Source organism: Aplidium turbinatum, chromosome 2, assembly GCF_918807975.1.
Source record: "Aplidium turbinatum chromosome 2, kaAplTurb1.1, whole genome shotgun sequence".
NCBI classification, from domain to species: domain Eukaryota; kingdom Metazoa; phylum Chordata; class Ascidiacea; order Aplousobranchia; family Polyclinidae; genus Aplidium; species Aplidium turbinatum.
In genome coordinates, this window is record NC_137473.1 from 43033448 (window position 1) to 43055609 (window position 22162).

General features: G+C 38.1%; 1 protein-coding gene across 2 annotated transcripts; it reads left to right on the top strand.

Annotated features, from left to right (window-relative positions):
• Nucleotides 1-4257: 4257 nt before the first annotated feature.
• LOC145764963 (EF-hand domain-containing family member B-like) lies at nt 4258-19107 on the top strand. Of its 2 annotated transcripts, XM_082576681.1 has the most exons (12): nt 4391-4458; nt 8725-8854; nt 9920-10069; nt 10328-10508; nt 11167-11296; nt 12091-12201; nt 12645-12728; nt 13124-13346; nt 13788-13989; nt 17215-17389; nt 17988-18111; nt 18436-19107. In XM_082576681.1, the coding sequence occupies exons 2-12, from the start codon at nt 8789-8791 to the stop codon at nt 18601-18603; spliced, it is 1614 nt and encodes a 537-aa protein (XP_082432807.1). In that variant the 5' UTR covers nt 4391-4458; nt 8725-8788; the 3' UTR covers nt 18604-19107. The 2 variants fall into 2 exon arrangements, with proteins under 2 accessions (XP_082432806.1, XP_082432807.1); XM_082576680.1 differs by lacking the exon at nt 8725-8854 and having other exon boundaries at nt 4258-4458.
• The last annotated feature ends 3055 nt before the right edge of the window (nt 19108-22162 follow it).

The following is a 22162-nucleotide window of genomic DNA, read 5'->3' on the forward strand; positions in this document are numbered from 1 at the left end:
TACGCCGCCTACCCTGTAGGCCTAGCAGTAGCGTTGACAGAGGACTCCTAAAGGTGAACTACTTTTGGACCCGGGCCCGGCATGACTTCAGGGACGCGGAGCTTGAAGAAACCATTGCGTATTCTTTGGATATAGTGCGTTTTTTTTCTTATAAATCTCTTGCATTGAGCCCTGACGATCTAATTGGTACCAGACCAAAATTAACTTCTCAGCGGCCGTGCCCTGTAGGCTAGTGTTGACCAAATTTTAATCAGAGATGGTTTTATTTGTCCCTAAACGTATTTGTGACGCTGATTTAAAATATCTCTTTAACTTTTTTCGTAACAGTGGTCTCAACCTTTTTTTATTGCTTTATGGCAGCCTCAAACAAATCTTACCTGCAACTTTTGCGATGTTAAAAGTAGGCTACTATAGCCCAGACTATAGCCTTAGGCCTACCTAAGTTTTTTTCTAGTCCATCAAGTTTTTGAAATATTTACATGTTATTTTTTTAATATTGGGTCTATAAATACTTGGATTAGGGTTGAACTAATCCTCTTCTTGTACTCTTCTAAAAGAAGCCTTAAATCTGTTCTCTCCACAAATGCAGGCTACTGTAGCCTAATATAGGCTATAGCCTAACCATATGTTCCTGTAGCCTACACTTTGTGTAAGCGGGGGCTGATGTACAATAATATTATGCCATCGTCACTTTTATTCCTATAGAAATAACATAATTTACAAAAAGACAAAAGGAAACTTGTTTTTAATTTTTGCGCTCCACAGTAGCCTAGCTTGCAGCCATCTCACAATGTAAACGAAAAAATTCTTTTTTTCTCAAAAATCGTCGTCGTCGTGTGAGCCTCTGGGGCCGAGGGTCCTTTTACCACCCCAGATTCACGATGTTCCCGGACAACACTGGAAGGCTACTCTAGAGAGTGCAGCCAGTCTTTGGTTTCATCATCCATGACACGCGGACCTTCCACTCCATTAGGTGGCTTGAATATGGAACAGTCATTGATGATGTGGTCTGCGGTCTGTTCCACGGCACCACATTTACAGGGGGAGGAAGGGGCCATTCCCCATCGGTGCATGGTTGAGCGGAAAAACCCGATGCCGTACGGAGACGGTTGAGGCGCACCCATGCCTGTCTTGGTAGTGTTAGGCGGATGGGGCGTGTGTCGGCGTCGGGGATGAACAAATAGAGTCTGGTGGTGGTTTACTTCCACTCAGAACTCCATTTATGGTCCACCCGAGTAGCTGCAGAGATGTCTTAATTGATTTTTATTTCTCAAATTTATATTTGTCATTTCTCAAAAATGATTAATAATAGGCCTACCTAATGATTTGTCCAATAGTGCTGTATATTAAACGGCACCAGATCAGTGGAATTGTTTTTTAGGTGCGTCAAAAGCCTTTACAAGTATGCGAAACAACCATGAATAACCAATCAAGTCTTTGTGAGTCCGAAGATAATGATTCAAAAACCAAACCAAAATTTGAAATAATGCATCTTGGCCATCAAGGGGCGCACTGGCGCAACTAACCAGTGCTTAGCAACAAGCGAAAGAACACCTGCGCCAGCTACCTGCAGATCGGTCTGTGTTGTTTTGGTTTTTGGCAGTGGGTTTCGAAAGGAACTTTTTAATTCAAGAATTTTAAGACAAATTCTCCTTGTTAATGAAGTTATTACTCTAAAAGAAGGCTATGTTGCATACCTAATATGTCACAGACTCTTGCTATGGCTAGAATACATACATATCAGTCAATTAGTTTCAGTTTTGTTTTGCACACCACATTATCTATCAATGTCCTGTATACCGACCACAAGATAGACATGTGGACCTAACAACGCTCGATGAATACACAATCCATTGGCTGCTGCGCCTGGATGTAACAACGTGATCTGTGGCGGCCTCAAACGCAAGAAGCAGTGGCAGCAGCAGCAGCAGTCGGCAGCAGTGGCCGAGTGGTTAGCGCGTTGGGCTCGCAGTCGAGAGCCTGCATGTTCAACTCCAGCCACCTGCAATTGCTGTTGTTTCTCTGGGCAAGAAACTTTACGATAATTGCCTCTACCCAGTGATCGATTTCGAGTAATGGGTAGTACCAAATTTAAGTCATAAGTAGAGTAGACAACCGGAAACAGACCTTGCAGTCGGCTGCAGCGTGGGTCAGGTGTACGTCGGAAGGCGTACACCGATGCATAGCGCTCAAGTCCGCTTTCCCGCTATGCAGGATAAAGATAATAAAACAAACAAACAAACAAAAGAAGTTTTGTTTTTATTTCTGATCATTACAGCAAAAAACAATAGCCTACATGGCAGATGTTCAGAAAACGATATAGATGACAAAACGCGAACGTTATAACGTGCTTGAGACCAAAATGAGATAATAAGTGTGAAAGATGGCATGGTTGCAAAACTCTTGTCTTGAACGGGCATACGGTAGCAATTAAGTCAATTAACGCCATCCAGAAGAAGTGAGTAGGCCTTCAAATTGACCTTTTTTACAAGTTTCATATATAAGCACCAGTTTAATTGCAAAAATAGTCAGATTAACAATACTGTTCATTAAAAAATTAGTTGTAGAAAAAAAAACTACGGTATGTCAAAGATGGATGGTGGATGGTTAACAAAGTTTTTGAAAATCTTATGTTGTTTGATTTTCCACATACGGTATGCATCAAGCATCTCTATTCTTAAAGTAGCAAGGTTTTACAATGCTTGCATGAGAAAATAAGGTTTTAGAACTCCACTATTCTCAGTGCAATGCATGATATACCGGTAATAGGCCTATGCCCTATATTTCTTATTGGTCATAGTTGAATAGTTATGATTCTTCGGTTAACTTTACGTTATAATAAATGTTTATCTGGTAATGAATAAACATTTTTATTTCGACTTCTGGCAAATTGAAGGCCGATGCAGTATCATATAGTTTGGTCTGTTACATCAGTAGCTTATGTAGTTGGCTGTACACTTAATTATATATGGTACATGGTTTTTACATCTTGGTAATAATTAATTGCCATTTTATTGCCAAAGAATTAGGCTACAAACCCCAAATTAAAGAAAGTTGTTATCATAGTTAAAAACAGCTATAATCAATTTGTTTAAAGATATCAAAAGACTTGGTAAAGTGGTTTAATTGTCATTTTCTAAAGAATATTCATTGGTGAAGGAAAATTTGATAACTGGCAAATAGAAAGCAGTTCATGACCCAAAGTACTTTGCATCTAACTTTTTTCAGGACCTTGTTTGCAAAATGAAGTAGACTCTTTACACTAAGATCTACTTTATCCTGACAAGCTTTTAAAGAGAGTCAGACGAAAACTGCCTTGTGTCATCAACTACGATAGGCCTTCTGTCTGCCATCTTCAAATCATCTGTTAGTTTAAATAATCATTTATATATGTTAATTAGTTGGTATATTGTTAGCCTTGTTACTCAATGCAACAAACAGTTTACCAGCTTCATGTTTTAGAACAAAAAATTAAGTCCTTGAAAAAATTGATTGCAAATACGCACATGGACTGTATATATGCTGCTAAAAGTTAATTTGTAGTGCAGAACTTGAATATGGCAAGGATAAAATGTGTTGGTTTGGTTTTGAATCTTTATCCTCGGACTTACAGAGCATTGATAGGTTATTGCTGGTAGTTTCGCATACTTGTAGAGGCCTTTGACGCAGGACCAGTTACTGAGAGATTGACAGAGTAAAGTTTTCAATTGTTGAAGTTTTGTTGCCAGGAAATTATTTCATCCATCAGATGCCGCTGAATGGAGACCATTCCTTAGATAGAATGCGTTACTTAATCACACACCCAGAGAATCGATGCAACGCTGCTTGTTCTTGAAGCTTTTTCTTTCCAGAAATCATGCACTAACCAACTGAGCTATCGGGCGGATGATCATTGCTCGAAGTACTGCAGATTTAAGCAATGACAACCCATATGCATTTAGCCGTATAACCAATTTTACTTACCTTGACATCTTAAGGAATATATGTTGAATGTTTAGTTGTATTCTTTGCTTGATGCGCTATAGCCTTTTCTATACATTCTTGTGTTTACAAGAATAAGAGCTTGACTTCAAAACTTCTGCAGTCATTTTGCGTCTTCCCATTGTTCTTAATTTGCATGATGCAGAGCATTTATTTAATGAATATTTTTGGATGTACACTTGTACAGTAAGTATATATAATTTATTCTGTCAGCTGTGTTGTTTAGTTGCTAATTATGTTGTTCTTTTTATTACAACAAAATTATTTAATCTATCACATAAATATATGCATATTCAGATTTAAGCTTGTCAGTAGTAATAATATTATTTGTTCATATAACTGTTTAAATTAACCTGAAATAATATGCAAAGTAACATAGGGAAGTACAAGGATACTTCCCCAAATTTGCCTCCAGCTGGTAAGCTTTTTGAACAGGGAGGTACAGCAAAAGAATGCGTTCATGGTCGTGGTGCAGAGGTGAGGGTAGACTTTATTACAAATTCAAAAATACCTACTCAATGGCTAATGCTACAGATTTTTGATCCCTTGTTTAGTGTTCACTATATAATTTTTTATTAACATATCAAGTAGCATAAGAAACTTAGCATAGTTATTACTAATGTATGCAAGACAATTTTGTTTAATGCATGGCCAAGTGGTTAGTATGGCTGCCTTACTCTTTAAAGGTATCAGCTCCACATATCTTCAGAGTATGGAATGCCAAAATAAGCAGCTGACTTGATGACTACGGTACATGTCTTTTTGCTGCTTTCTACTGTTTGTTGTGTTTCGTCTGTAATCGCTGTGTACTTTATGCTGTCGTAATGGGCACAAAGTATGATTATTGTTACAATATGCATAAAGGCTTGCTGTAATATGCAGTACTGCCAGCATGCTAGTGAACAGGGTAACATTGGTTTCGATTTTTTTCTTTTGTCAAAATGCAAAAAATGATATTATAAAATGTAACTTACCAATTTTTTGGATGGCATGTGTCGTATATTCAACAAGAAAGTAGCTTACTGCCATACAGTAACATTTAGAAGAACAATAATATCGAAAATAAATCTATATATATGTGATATAATACAATTAATTATTGTATAAAGGGAATATTGAAATTTTGCAAGGTGTTTTAAATGACAGGGTCAGTTGGAATATTTTATCAGTTGTTACTGGAGGGGCATGAGACAAACTCAAATGTTTCTGTGTTGACTTTTAAGTCTTCAGTTACTGATTTTTGTTAGATACAGAAGCTTTGTGATTATGAGTTTGTGTAACAAACGAACAGTGCATCCCATTTTCATAACAAATTGTCCGGCATAGGCTATTAATTAGATCATGGCATTTGATATGTCACTCATTTGTCAAAAACAGCAATGTCTCAGCATGAAAGTAAATGAAAATGATGAAAGTAAATGCTAGACTTGAATTTAACAAAATGACAAGACAGCATTTTGTCAATGCTTGTTATTTTTCATTGGTTATAAGACAAGTACTAGGGTGGTCCAAAAAAAACTTTTTTTGTAAATGTTAATGTCTCACCCTAAAATATTGTTACCATTGATGAGAAAATGACATATGTGAATTTTCATAAAGATTGGTTGATATTTAGAGGTTGCTACCGGGGTTCAAAGTTTTGTCGTTTGCCCCCATTTTAACGTTTCGAGAGGATATGATATGATACGGTACAGTAAAAAATACAGTACAGTGCCATGGTATATTGCAAGAAAAATACAGTTTAATAATTACTCTATAGTCTGTTTATAAACTCATGTGTCTGTATTACGAATTATATACTGGTGTACATGTACGAAATGTGCGACTTTGTATAAGGTAAAGGTGAGTCCCATACTTGAATACAAGCATCGAGGGATGAGGTTCTCATTATACTAAGCCTTCGGCACTAACGAGAGTAGGGTGGCCAGTTCCTTTCTCTCGGCCGCCTTTACTTCAGCAACTACGCCCACCCAATATATTACACCCTGGGTAGAGGTGGGCGTGGGCGGTGTTTGTCAACAACCAGTATAAGCCGGGAGTCGAACCAGGATTGCATAATTGGAAAGCGAGCGCGTCACCGCTGCGACTTTGTATACTTGTGTTTAAAATTCAGAGACTAAATTGGACATTCATTAACAACTTTAGAATACAACAAATAAACTACATGTACAAATGTACATGATGTAAACTAATATACGTAGTACATACATACAGGAATTATTGCGCGAGGGTCTTTCTACTACAGTCTGGATATCGCTGACGGAGTGACGGTGATCGGCGACGACACGCAAAAGATACTGTTTTTGTTCTTCGTCACATGTGTGTAATGTGTTGTATTCCGTGATCAACGCCACTCCACGCTCGGCAATGTCACTTACAACCTTCATTTCACTCACAATTGCTCTCGCTCTTTGATACGCGTCATTGGTTTCCCAGTTATCTGGATCTATCTCCAAAAATGATGAAGACAAATTCAGAGCCTTAAAAAATCTGTTTGTATTTGATGTAACAAAATCAATGAATGACCATTTTATTTGAAAACCAAAGACTTGTTGTATTTGGCCTGCCGTCATCATATTCACGAGATAGTTCTCGAGGCAATATTTTCATGTGTGATGGGTCGTTCGACTGGTCCGGACATTCTACTCTTCAAGCGTTTTCAAATGAAATGGTCATTCATTGCTAAAGATGATGTACAATGTGCGTGAACTGACGACGAGGCTTTAAAGCATGTGACAGACGTAGCAGATGCCATAAGAACCTTCGCTAATGAAAATTGTTAATACAGCAACATTGTGACGACTACAGAGCTCCTTGAGTTGACCATCATATTCTTGGGTAGAGTTCCTCTTCGTGGCATCAAAATCATGGCTCCTGGTGCCCTTCATCGTGCCAGGTGGATGGCGAAAGCCATCTATGCACTCAAAGTTGGGATGTACCGAAAACAGTACACGTTGACTAAAAGGGAGGATGTCGCTTTGCGCAATATCTGTGTGTTTGTTGTGAGAGTGTACGTGAAAGCTTGGTTTCTCGCCCCATCGCCGATTCTTGCACTATCTCAGGATCTCGCATTTCTCAACAACTCGATCAGTACAAGGATATTCATTCAAAGATGGCAAAGGCCGCAGTGAACAAGATGTTGCGTCATTTGTGGTACCTGGGAGAGGAGCTTATCGCGTTGGCATTCTTTGATAATTCTTTATCATCAGACACTAAACGGAAGATGATGACTCCAATAAAGACATGTGACGAAGGAGTACAGCCTAGTAAAAAAGCTGTAATTGGCCACAAAGAAATTGCAGACAAAAGTTTGAAAGTTTTTGCTACATCAAATACAAACCGATTTTAAGGCCCTGAATTTGTCTTCATCATTTTTGGAGATAGACCCAGAAAACTGGTAGACCAATGACGCGTATCAAAGAGCGAGAGCAATTGTGAGTGAAATGAAGGTTGTAAATGACATTGCCGAGCGTGGAGTGGCGTTGATCACGGAATACAACACATTACACACATGTGACGAAGAACAAAAACAGTATCTTTTGCGCGTCGTCGCTGATTACCGATATCCAAACTGTAGTAGAAAGACCCTCGCGCAATAATTCCTATATGTATGTACTAAACAATAAAAACTATTAATACTGCAAAAAATGCTCAATGCCAAGCAAAAAGCCAAGCAGAGCGAAATAAATCAAATATATATAGTTATTACTCTCTAAACCCTTGACAGCCTGTTTTAACCTAAAAGGAGGACCTTCTGATGATTACCCTTTTAGGGTGAAACAGGCTGTCAAGGGTTTAGTTTAGACAGTGGTTCTCAACCTTTTCTGAGTCATGGCCCCCCAGACTGTGGCTCTAAAAGACCATGGCCCCCTTGAGTGAAATAAAAATGTATTTGTTTAAAGAACAACGAAACGAAATCAATAAAAACAGTTAACGAGTGATTAAATGATTTAATGCTTTCTTTTTCGTAATAGACTACGCCAGTAAATCAAGCGTATCCTTAATTGTTACGTTACAATCACAAAAGATGATGCAACATGCAGTGAGATAGAACATACGATGAAAAAACATGCTTTTAGCTAGCTTTACGTTACTAACACCTACATGAGTGTTTTTTGTGTCACAATTCTACGTTTCTGTCAATACATGTTATAATTCATTAATGAAGCCTTTTATCGTGGCTCCCCTGAGAACGCTTTGTGGCCCCCTTGGGGGGCCGAGGGCCACGGTTGAGAACCCCTGGTTTAGAGGTTAATAACTATGTATGTACTATGTATATTAGTTTACATCATGTACATGTAGTTTATTTACTGTCTTCTAAAGTTGTTATTGATTGTCAAATTTAGTCTCTGAATTTTAAACACAAGTATGCAAAGTTGCACATTTTGTATATATGTAGACCAGTTAGTATAATTCGTAATACAGACGTACATGAGTTTATAAACAGACTATAGAGTAATTATTAAACTGTATTTTTCTTGCAATATACCATGGCACTGTACCATATTTTTTTACTGTACCGTATCATATCATATCTGTATCACATCCTCTCAAAACGTTAAAATGGGGGTAAACGACAAAACTTTGAACCCCGGTAGCAACCTCTAAATATCAACCAATCTTTATGAAAATTCACATATATCATTTTCTCATCAATGGTAACAATATTTTAGGGTGAGACATTAACATTTACAAAAAAAGTTTTTTTTGGACCACCCTAACAAGTACATATATTTCATTCAGTGTTGGTCAATTTATTGAAGATACTGTCAGGACTTAGCAGCTGGTCAGTCAGTTTAGCTGTCATATGGTCTTCACCAGGCACAATTTTGATACTACAATTACAATATATTCTGACAGCATAGAAGTACAGGTAATGTTTTGTGGCTAAAATAAATGTGTGGAATTCATTAAACTTACACACAATTTAGATTTTTATGCTTCAATAGAACAAACTTTCACACAGTGTCTTTGATACTGTGTTGAAAAAAAAAAATAGCAGTATTATTGTACGCTCAGATACCTCTTGTAACTGTATAAAAAGTTACAACACAATGTTCAGGATCAAATGTATGCAGATTTAGTTCATGCTACAAACAGACATAATTATCTGGTTATATTCAATTCACCTAGATTTTTATGCATTTTACCAAATTATTGCTATATTTATATACGGTAGTCGGTAGCCTATCAGGCAAATTTCAGCGGTTTCAGAATACAGTCCATATCGTTAAGAATACTGATTATTTGGAATGCAAATAGCTGGATTCATCTCCACTTATATACAGCCGTATAAATTTACTGTTTGGTACAAATAATTTACAAAATTTTGGAAGTTTAAATAAATAACACAGTTTAATTGCTAGACCGAACGATGTCAATGCATTTTGGCAACAGAAACAGTTCGATAGATTTAATTGACAGTGCAGTCTATCCTCCGAATGCAGTGTAGGTATTTACTAAAGCTATTTGCACTGACATGTAGTGTAAAGGTAAAGGTGGTTCCATAGTTGATCCAAGCATCGGGGGATGAGATAATAAGGTTCTCATTGTACTAAGCCTTCGGCACTAAGTAGAGTAGGGTGGCCAGTTCCTCTCTCTCCGCCGCCTTTCTTGTAGCAATTATGCCCACCTAATTTATCACACCCTAGGTAGAGATGAGCGGTGTTTTAAATGTAGTGTATTTATGTAAAATTCACTTTACTACTGAAGACCTCACATGATGATGCACAGTTAGTTGAGATGAAGGGTGGAACCTCAACTTTGATGTTATGTTCGAAACAATATCCTTAGCCTCAGCCACTACGTTTATTTTTATGTATGAAACTGCATTCTCTTGTTTGATTAACTTATTTCAACTTTTGTTAAAATAAATTTCAGCTTATTAATTTTACTTCAGATATTCAGTTGCCATGCAACTGCATGTTGTTATTTACAGCCTCCGGTTCCTCCGACCGTAGAAAAGTTTTGCAACACCGACGCTGGTCGACCCGTGTGTGGGACTGCACGAATCCACCCTGGTCGGGCTAACGATGAAGATGTAGCTTCTTTGTTTTACCATGGCGTCAGCACTATAGGGTCAACCAAGGTACTTGTTTAATCTTTTGCTGTGTTATAGCTGTTTTTTAAACTAGTTAAATGCATTAAACTTTTTGCGTGTGAATTTCAAAACTTAATCAAAAATAAGAAAACTTTCCGAAAAAGGCGGTCTGGAACTGAGACACTTCCTCAAATGGGCGATCTAATTAAATGTCAGAAGCAACAACGATGAAAACAAAATGCTTTTTTTAAAACTTAATCGTGTTCATTTTGTTTCGTTGGTAGAGTGATGTCGTTTGATGTTCAGGCCAAAGATTTAGTGAATCCAGAACCGCAGTCACTGTTTCGAAGTCGACTGGATAAAAAGAAAGAAGCTTTGTATCATAGCGGAAAGGAAAAGCCGCTTGGACAATCAAGGGATAACAGCGCATTCATACCAGCCACGGTTGATAAGTTAGCGACCACATTTGGAAAACCCACTGTGTTCAGTGAGTCACGCTTTTACGCAATCTTTTGAAACTGGCTGTTTTGATTCTATTTGAAACTTACGCAAGATTGCAAATAAGATTGCAAGTTACATTTACATGACTTGCTACAATAAAATTTCGTTTTTTTATATTTTTTTTTATTGGCGATTGATTGGCACGAAAGTAAACTTCAGTAGGCCTAAAGTTTTAAAGTTATATGGTTGTATCAATGATTTATTAATACTATCGTGTTTGCAGTTTGCGTCCACAGTTTTTTCCTTTTTCCAACACTATTGACGCATTTCTTATGTTTCTGAATGAGTTTGACAGTTAGTCTCAACTTTTTTTATTGCTTTATGGCGGCCTCAAACATATCTTACCTGCAACTTTCACGCTGTTAAAAGCACTACCTGAATCTCTTTATATGCTATTGTGTGTGTGTTGTATGTACAGTATATTCGCTGTGATGGCCAGAAATACAAAAGCAAAGTTTATTTTATTGTTTTTCTTTACTACTTTTCTGGTGCTTATTTGGTTAAGTCATAGGCGTAGACAATATCAAAGCCAGTATCTGCTCCGTTTAGTTGCTTATGTGGATGATTACCCTGGTTGACGTCGCTGGACCATTCCTACATTTGCTTTTTTATTTTGTCTGGTTCAACTCGATTTCTTGTATTAGGCGGAACAGCGGCTGAAGTAGTAAGTCCCGACAAATCTCGCCACCAAGTGGACGAAGAATCCCGTGTTGCCCATGAGAAATATGTGCTGAGTCACAACGATTATGACGTGGGAGAGATGTATGATAGGAAGTGAGTCAACCATTGAAAAGTCGAGCTCTTAAAGAATGTTTTGTCCGTGTCAATGGTTGGGAGAGTTTCATTTTTCCAAACCATTTAACTGCATCAGTTGTTAGTTTGTGTACGAGTGAAGTTTTCCGTGAGTGCAAGGAACCTTCTTCTTCAATTGCCTTGCCTGAACCAGGCATCGACGGCCTCAGATAAATAATTATACCAAATATTTCTATTATAATATATCTTGCATACTGTATGATGGTTTCTGTCTTGTCGTTAAATTGTTTCAGATGAGTTTGTCTTTGGCTGCCAGGTGCCCGCTTTCCAAAAATTTTACCAGTTAAAGAGAGATTCTCCAGTTTTTGCTTTCTAATTACATGGCCGAAAAACTTTATTTGTCTTTGCAAGCCATGTAACTTACATGCGTCATTAAATCAAAGAAAAATCCCGGCTGCATAGCCGATTGGTGATGGCCCTGGTACGACGCTTATAAGGGCGTCGATTCGATACCGCTCAAGAGCATGCGGCTGTGTCTTCGAAAAGACACTTAAAAACATGCCTATGATACATACAGAGATTATCCTCATTGTCCACGTATTCTAAATTTTCAACCTCTGGACGTAACATGGACGCGACAAAGAAATGAAAAAAGGCAATTATTTGTCAGTAAGATGGCTGCAATGTAAGAACAGTGCTATGGTGCATGAGTCACACATTACTTCATTTTTGTGGTGAAAAAAATACCGCGAAGGGTTTTTCTATCATATTGCACTTGCAGGTTCTTGATTTACTTACTGTTGTTTCTGTCACAGATATGACTGGAGCAAGTTTACTAGAGAATCACTTTATGGCGTGGAGACACCCCACTGCAATTCAGGATCAAAAACTGAGAAGTCACTTAAGTGGCTACACGACCTCAAAACGTGCGAAACTTTAATCACAGTCTAAACTAGCAATGAGTAGCTATTTTTTACGATTTCACTATTAGCCTAACAGGCTTTAAAAAGTGTATAAATATCATTGTCTGTTAACTGGCAATCTCAACAGTTGCGCGGATACATTGCTTTTTATATTGTCAAATCTATTTTGTTGGCTTTGAATTTGCAAATTTCCAGAAAAAATTTCGGGGCATAACTCACCATATGTTTAAGAAAATATTCTTTTTTCCAAAGTCATGCATATTGTATATCATTATTTACTTACCCGCTATGGTTGGCCTCATCAGTACAGTAGATTAGGGATAAACGTTTGAAATATATTTTACGTTTTTAAACATTTTCGAACTTTATTTTTTACTTCCGTTGTTGAAATAATGATTGCATGGAGGCCTGGTTTCCATTTATTTTATTAACTAATTAATGTACAGACAAAAGGGAGCAAAAGTTGTTTCGAAGAGAGTTGATGACTTTCGTGAGAGAAGCCAGCCTCAGCTGGGGAGAGTACATGACCCGTAAGTCGCTTCTAAAACTTTTTGACCGCTTGCGGGTAGCCAGGGACCAAAGGGGAAGACTACACCTTCTTCAAAATATTGTAAATAGACATTTGAATCTGTGTTAAAGCATCTTTTGACAGAGTTTTACTATTGATTTAGACTGAAAGTATTTTCAAAATTCGCAATTTTGAAGTTTTTTTTTCTCAATTTTCTGCTGGAAACCCCCAGACCCCCTCTGACCGCTTCGCCTTGGCCGATTTGTGGCGCTCATTGACATGTGAAATAATATTGATTTGCTACGCCTCTACGGGTAGCCAATAAGACGCATTATGTCAGAGTGTACCTGGGGGTATGACGTCATTTCTGTTTTCTGCCGTACGCTACGTTGAGTCCTTGATGCTGAAACGTTGCAGGATTGTGGACACTCTGAACGTTGGGTCTGACCACACCTTCGGCATCATGCTGCGGCCGGATGAGTACGGGGCCGGTGATCTCATTCACGGCCGGTCCCCTGACGCCTACTTGAGGGGAAGAGACAGAGAGAGGGGAGTCATGCATGCCATCAGGCAACATTTGAAGAAGACGAACTATCACAATTTCAACGATCTCTCCCACGCCTTTGCACACTACGACAAGGTGAAGTTTGCACACCCTAGCCCTAGATCTTGCGTGTATGTGCTGCTGTGACCATCATACTTATTTCCTAATTTATAAGCTACTTTTAAAGTTGACTCCTCCACAGAACGAAGAAATTTGGTGCTTCAGCCTTGAGGTTATTTTATGAACTGATTAGCTGACAGAAAATTGCATGACAACTTGAAAATTTGACAACTTGCTTCGTATTGGCCTCAAGAGCCTTTGTACGAACTCTTACCCATTCTGATTCGCGTACACAGGTAGTTTCTCCTCTAAAAGAGGAATGGAAGTTCACCTTTAGCTCCACTCTCGATCTCATGCATCTGCTGTTTTGAAGCTAAACAGTTTCGTGACGTAGCTTGAAGTCACGAACCTTCATTGAAATCTGTGTTTATTTCCCAACACCTGGCTGTCATCATGACGTCATTCCAATGTGTTTAGAACAAGGACGGATTTATCGACGCCCAAGAACTTCGCCACGTCTGCTACCAACTGAATGTTCCCATTGAGGATGAGATGCTGAGCTTGCTCATGTCTTACTGTTGCTCTTCAAGCGATGGGGGAGACCACAACATGATGATTGATTACGTCAAGTTTGCGAATTTCCTTAACTGGAAAGACAAGATGCCGGCGACCTCACAAAGTAGGTTATTCACAACAAATGTTTTGTTTTGATCTATTAAATATACGACACTCCTGGCAACACCAATGACGGGATGTACTGAACAATTGATAAACTTTTGTTGTAGAGAATTGTTAGATATTGCTTTCCAATTTAGCTGATGAAACTGGCCTTTTTAGTTAGAGCAACGCTTCAATTATAATTACAAACAAAAACTTCTCTAAACTACTTTGACCTAATCTGCTTGTGGATAGCCTGAAAACTATTTTTAATAAATGAACTGTAGCGCCAAAAGCTAACTTTGAAAATAAACTTTTTCAAGCATGTTTGTCAACTAAGCAAAATGCATGCATGAACATTAGGGTGTTTCATTTTTTCGCAAATTTTTGAGATCAAAAGTACTTGGGGACCAATCAGATCAGATTTTGGTCACATACAGCCGATCCAAATTATTTTTCAGCATTGCTCAATTATGACCCCAGTCTAACATCAACTTTGCTTTGTTGGGAAGAGTTGTCAACAATCTTTATTCGTTGTATCAATTCTTTGAGCTTCCTTATTTCCCTCTTATTGGATTTATTGTGGTTGTTGAGGCCAGGGATTCATAGTATAGGGATCGCCAACTCGGCTGGATATCTGACAAACGGAGTGTAAAAGTGTTGCCAAATATTTTTTAAATTTTTAGAAAAATTAATTTTTTGGCATTTTTAAAGTAGTAGTTGCCCAAAACTTGCCCGTAAATAAACGGACAAGCTTTGGGCGATCACTACTCTTTAAAAATGCCAAAAAAAATAGTTTTTCTACAAATTTAAAAAAATATTTAGCAACAGTTTTACACTCCGCTTGTCAGATATCCAGCCGAGTTGGTCATCCCTATACTATGAATCCCTGGTTGAGGCTCTTCCAAAACTGCCTGTTTCCTATCAAAACAGAACGCTTGCTTGCTTTGAACAGTGAAGAAATGCTTCAGGTTTGATTGTCTTTGTTGCAGCCAATTTTCGATGCTTACCTCACTAAGTACTGAAGCAGCAAAATAAAGGTCTGTCAGCACATTTTTAGAGAAAGGTGGATTGTCTGAATATATGCTTATGGCATCATTTTGTAGAGAGAGCCAGTTTTTTGCGTGATCCAGATCATGGACTTCTAAATAGTAGCATCTGGACTGGAAACGCAGTGACCAACAAAAGGCCAAACAGTTGGTACAACAGTTGACCAACAGTGGGCCAACAGCCAAGTAACTAACCCTGTTGGCCCACTGTTGGCCAACTGTTGTACCAACTGTTTGGCCTTTTGTTGGTCACTGCGTTTCCAGTCCAGATGCTACTATTTAGAAGTCCATGTCCAGATAGTAGCGCCGCTGCAGTCACGAGTGTGGATTGTGGAATCAATAATTGCTTCAAAAGCTTGGAGGAAATCTTTCTGAAACAAAGTCAGGAAAAGGGCATCCGGAGCGAAAGGATTGAGATGGATCATAATAAAAGACGGCATAAACAGAAGCAATGTACGAAACTAAACGTGATAATTTTCTATTCTCAGCAGACGTGAGATCAAATGGGTTGAAAAGCAGCATTCTAAGGTACCCATTTGCCGTTGTCACCCAACGTGATTGACTTGTCTGTTCGTGTTTGTAGCAAAGCAAATGCTTCAAGTTGGCTGGAACATTCATAAACAGTTGATAAGCTAAAATCAACAGATACTTCGAAAATTGTTGTCAGAAATTCTTGAGCGTTTTTGATCTGAAAACAATTCAGTTTTGCTTCTGCGGTAGAAAGCAGCTATGGGTGTGATTTGGACATCAATGTTGTTCCTGACGGTGAGATTGTCTAAGCCACATTTTGTAATCCACTTAATTTCGTTAAATAGTGCGCCTCCTTGCATTGCACCTGGACCCTTGCTTGTTCCTTCAGCCTCAGCAATTACGTGAGACCAGTAAATTTCATTTACATGGAACATACGTTCAAAAGAATTACATTCAAAAGGATGTATCTTTGTCTAATATTACCGATGATGTAATCAGTCACTCGTTTATTAACACCACTATTTTTGCCCGTGTTTAAGCTCAGTGTATCACTCATCGAATATATTTTGGACAGATTTTCACTACATGCACCAATATTCGCATTAAAGACAGCTTCACTATCAGCAAAAATTTCCTTGAGAAAAAACTTCACTCCGATAACTCTTTCCATAGTTTTTTTCTTTGCTCTATCATGCGTCTGAACCAAAAACACATAACGACCCATACTATTCACATTTCCACCATTGTAGTGAAGCTGCAGAACATTTTAAGCAGAGATGTCATCATAACATTTTTCTACAGACAGCTTTCTTGTTTTCTCCCTACACCTATACACAGCAATACCGTTACCAGCACATGCAAGCAACTGATCAGATTGTTGGCGAATAGAAGTGTTTCGTCTGTCAGCTAAAATACAGCTTGAAGAACTTACAGCCAGTTTCCGTTTTTTGAGTACATCTTGCTACCTGTTATGCTTTCTTGAAGAAATCAGGATGAAGAATTAAACCTCGTGTTTCACCTTCCAAGGACTCACTGCTGGAAACGGTTATATCAAGTATAATGATATATGAAGCTCTTGGTCTTAGCCTCTCCTGTACTATCAGGCTGGAAGTTTCTGAGCTAGTTGAATAAGAGCAAGATGATTCATCTTCACTTGGGCACTTTCGCTGTAAGAACTCTGATTACTCAGTCTATTACTTTACCCTATAAGTTACCCTTAAAGTAAAAGTCGCGAGATGCAGAGATGCAGTACATCATGCGTGTATGCTCCTTATCTTATATATATTAACTCCTTATCTCGCGCAGTGCATCTGTCGCGAGATGCAGTACAAAACGTTTTTTTGCAAATACTTTTTTTCCGTTGCAGATAGGGTAGTAAAATGTATTGCGCAGATAGGACGTTTGCCATTCTGCACAAGTTGAAACCAAGCACGCCTTCCTATCTCCTTCCGTTACCGAGATATCGCATACTTCTTGCAATTTTTCCAAGCTTCAATTTTCCAAATTTGGGGGGCTGCGTGCCCTCTAAAAGTCATCCGATTGAAAAATTATTTTAGATTGGCTGTATGTGACAAAATGCCGACCTGATTAGACTCCAAGCATTTTTTATTTCAAAAGTCGTGAAAAAATGAAACATATTGATGAAAATGTCATTATGTAACGATAATAGTGTATTACTCTATATAGCATAAGTGGGTAATTCTATAGCCTACATTTGTCATTTGCAGAAGGGGAAACCCCACAAACCCCAACTGTTCAAAAACAAATCGACCGTGCCCTCACACATCACATGACGTCGTCGTCGCTCATTGGCGCTTCAGCCTTGCAGGGGTTGAGCAGTCATGCGTATCGTGTTTTTGGCATTCCAACTGTGCGATCCGACTTGGCTCCACCAAGGCTTAAGTAAGTGACAGATGCATAGAAGCAAGTTCTTCAAAGAATTGTATTGTTACAAGCAAGGTAGCTTACTTTTTTCACCAGGTGGTAAATGTTCTGAGAATTTGGCAGCCCTGGTTTTTATGCAATTGTTTCCGTGTTTCCAGGTGGGGAAAGTGTTTTCAGTAAAAAGCACTTTCAAACACATTGTTTGGTCTTTGAGGACAAAAAATTTTGAGGTTTCAGAAAGTAAAGTGGGGAGCAACCTGGTCTTTAAACCTGGTAGCCTAATACAGACTTTGAAGAGGGCGGGGACTTTCTGTGGCATGACTTGTTGTGTCATACAACTGATACATTAACTACAAAGTTATTGCTTCTAAATCTTATCAACGTTAATATTTATCTGTGGCATTTTTTCGTGTAATATTTTCACCCGGATCCAGGAGCAAATAGTTAAACAGTTGTTCGGTTTATGCAGATGTTGGTGATACTGGGCACAATAACTAGGCAGGCTTTATTTACATCCTAAGTTTTTCTCAGAACACAGTTTTACATTTCAAGCCAAGAACCAGGTTACGCCACAAGCCATTTTTATTCTTCATATGGCATTTACTTTTCTGTCCAGGCGCGTGGGCGACCACGTGAACTACGGTGACGAGTCAGACGCGTACGGGCTAGTCAACCCTTCTGTTTACTCGCATAAAGGACTCTCAGAAAGCGACTTCTTCGAACCAAGACAGAAGGATGAGGTAAAATTTTTTAGGCAACTACTGTAGCCTATCACTTTTCGGAGAAATTAGCACTTTAGTTACGACCAGGAAAAAATTGTTAGCTTGATCCTGGCAAACGATCGAAGAGTGCAGGCCTAAGAATGAGCTGTAAAATATAGGCCTATCCAAGCAAGGTTAGTTTCCTTTTTAACTTTTTGCACTCAAGATTACAATTCATGGTGGAAGTTTTAACTTTTTCGATAATACGAGCATCGAAATCCTTCGGGAATGTTGATGGCATTATTTTTATGTTATTTTGCTTACTGTTTCATCCTGGTTACGGTGACTATGTTTTATTTCCAGCTCAAGCGAATTTTTAGTAATATTGGTGTCGAGATGACGCCAGAGATGTTTGACGAAGCGTGGAAGAGAGCATCCAACTGTGATCCACGTCACAAAGAAGGAGTTTCTGTTGAGACATTCCGTAATGTGTTGGACGACATTCAGTCTTCTGTTATTCTAGTGACGTAATCAGACCGTGGTGCATTGTATTTTTGCGTGTTTAATCAAGAATCCTATGGGTGGCGTGGCGTTTTCTAAAATCCCCATTCGTGGTGGCTTAGCCTATATTATGATGAAGATTATTTTTTGCTTTTAACGTATTTTTTATGCATTTTATATTTTGGTAGGCTTAATCACATGGTTATCACTGATTTGTTCAATTTATTCTACCACTACAACAGTTAAAACCAATGTTTTCATGCCAATGTCAAATGAAACAGTTTGAAAGACAATGATCGCCAACGTCTGTACCAGATCAGGCACATAACCTACCTGCCTTGGCTATATGACGGGCTAGCCACAGTGAATCACTTATTTACGTACGGTATACGGTATAGGCCTACGATTATTATGTATTTTAAATATTATATTCTATGTATTCTACTTTATTAAGTTTATCATTTCATCATGTCATCTGATAATTATTCACACTGGCGCGTTTCTTCACATTTATAATATAAAACTGTCTCTTGAGTGCAATTTTTCGTTTTTGTGTTATTCTTTTGCCGTAGGCCTAGCGGCGGTTTGACCCGTCATCCCAACTCCGTGTTAGGCTAATCATAAATTCAGAGAGGAGTTTGATTATACCTTACTTCAAGCTGGAAACAATATTTTCGTGGTAGATCTGTTGGTGAGCTAAACTTAAACCTTCAGCAGGTTAAATTACCTAGCCTACAATGGGATGAAGTGATTATTAGGCAGATGCCTAATAGCGAAGGTAACCCACAAAAACAGCGCGTCAAACTGCTCTTTTATCCCAAGGCAAATCTTTACCGTGGAGACAATAATCAAACTTCATCCTTTTCCAAGACACTATTATTACCGTATAACTTAACAATTTTAATGCAGACAAACATTTTTCTGTATAAAATAGCCTAGGCCTACACCAAAATAACAAAAAAGCAGCTTAAACTAAATAGAGTTTAATTACTCAATGATCGTGAAAAAAGTCTGTGATGATGTCTCAAGTGGTGAAAACCGAATAATACTGTGTGATGTCATCAAGTAGGATGTATTCTGTTCTGGCTTCTCAATGTTGGGAGAATTGCAAATAATAAGTTTTATTAGGATCCATGTATTGTAGGAATAGGAATTCAATAGCAATAGCCTATCAATTTTTGTAGTGATAACGATCAAATCATCATAAAAATTAGAGTAGGCCTACAGCTGTAACATCATTTACAACGGTGTTAAAACGTAAGTCAATTCGTAAGAACACAAAGTTAAGATTACTGTAAACTCTTGTTTTCCCAATTGCCACGTAATGTGAGATTTGGACATGCAAAAAACGTGACTTTAACAAGTTAAGAAGTTTTGAAATGTGGTGCTACATGAGAGTGAGACTGTTACAATTACAACTTACGTTTCACCTAGAATCTAGAATAGATGAAACAAAAGGATTTGTTACCCAACAAATAGACGGTAACTGGAGCTTGATTAACAACAGTAATCTCAGAAAATTAAGATATTTTGGACATAGCAAAAAGCAACTCGTTGGGAAATTTAATGTTAACTGGGATGTGCATTGTGCAAGGCCAGGGCCGCCGGAACGATTTTTGACTGGGGGGGGGCAAGATTACGAAAAAAGGGCACTTTTGTTTACTGAAAGGCCAATTTTTTTTTAAGTTTTAAGATAAGATACAGCGATACTGCTAATCTATCAGCTCATTATGTATTGAGTAATGATAGCCTACAAGCAGTGCTGTGTCAAGGGGGGGGCCAAGGGGGGCCCGGCCCCCGGGCCCACCATCTCAGGGGGCCCACAAGTAATAGACTTTTGTGCGTCAGTGGCATGTTTTTTAGCTGCTAAAGTTAACTGCGTGTACTTCCATTGAGAAGATAATTTAGGTCCGGTACCAATGAGATGCCGGGCCTGGGCCCTTATACCAAAATATCTCAAAAATCACCATATTATCTTGAATCAAAGTTAAAATAGGCTGCGACAACATTAGTAAAATCATTTGTATTTGAAACAAAACAGGTTGGTTGCAATTGAATACTTGAAATCAAGAAGGGCCCAATTCCCACAAAGGTGTGTTTAAAATAAATGTGTTGTAGTTATTTTGTGATGGAATTTTAGGAGGCCCACAGGTAATAGACTTTTGCGTTTCAGTAACAATGTGTTTTTTAGCTGTTAAAGTTTACTGCGTGTAGCCTACTTGTCCATTAAGAAGATAATTTAGGCCCGGTACCAATGAGATGCTGGGCCCTTATACCAAAACATCTCTAAAAACACCACATTACGGTATCTTAAAGAAAAGTTAAAATATCACAACATTAGTAAAATTAGCCTACCTGTATTTGAAATAAAACAGGTTGATTGCAATTGAATACTTGAAGTCAAGACGGGCCCAATTCCCACAAAGATGTGTTTAAGATAAATGTGTTTTAATTATTTTGGTTGTTTATTTTTTCGTATTTTGTGGTAAAACTTTGGAATTGGCAACTATTGAACTGAAACCACTTTATACACTGGTAGGATCTCCATACTTTGTAAGCTACTGTTGAACCACGAAGTAGACAGCTCATTTTAAAATGATTGTCATAAATGGGCAAATTATATAAGACATTTGCATAACTTAATTGTAATGCCTTGTCTAAATTTTGCAAAAGCATAGATTGAAACCTTTCTTTAGCATACTGGGTAAGGTGAAAGCGTTCATGTTTTGTAGGTTAGCTTCTCTTTAGCATAAACTTTAAGAGTGAGATACGATTGATTTTGAAGTCTGCCAATAACTAAACAAGACACATAAAATACTATTTGTAATACTGGACTAGCTGAAAGTTTGGTTGGTCTATTGATATCCCTTTTAACAATAAAGTATTTTTCTACATCTACTGGTATAACTTGCAAGGTATATAAAAGTCTTTTTTGAAGTGTCGTAAGCTGCATTAAGGCTGTTGCACTTTTAGCTTAACGTTTTGGTTTTACAGGGTGTTTTGTTTTCTTAAGCTTAACTTCAAAGTGAATGTTACTGGTTTACAACTGGTAGTCTAGTTCTAGAATGGTGTAACCTTGCTATGTACCAAGATTTCGTTCAGCATTTCATAAAGAAGATGTCTTGTTTGAACTAGCGACATTCTTGCTTTGAACATTTCAGATTTATAAACAAAACTCTCAAAGAGAAATTCTTTGAAATGGCTGACCATGGAGGTTTGTCAGAACCAAGCAAACTTTGCTTTGCCATTATTGCCATTGAAGTACATTCGTTCACTATGATTACCAATGGTGCAGACGTGCTGCAAAAGTTTTGCAGAAGTTCCAAACAAGGGAATGTTTTTCTCAAAGCTCTTTGCATAGTTTTTTTTTTTCAAGAGTTATGTTGAGCCAAATGTTAAACCTTGAATGTACCAGAAACCATGAAGCATTTAATGCGATCTTTACCCATGTCTTTAATTGCTGTGGTAAGAACCAGATAAAGTGACCAGCAGGCCACAAGCTGAAGAACGACCACCAAAAGTAAGGCAAACAATTCAAAAACTGACCTGAAAGGTCAGCAAGTAATAAGCGGACAGCGGACATTGAGTA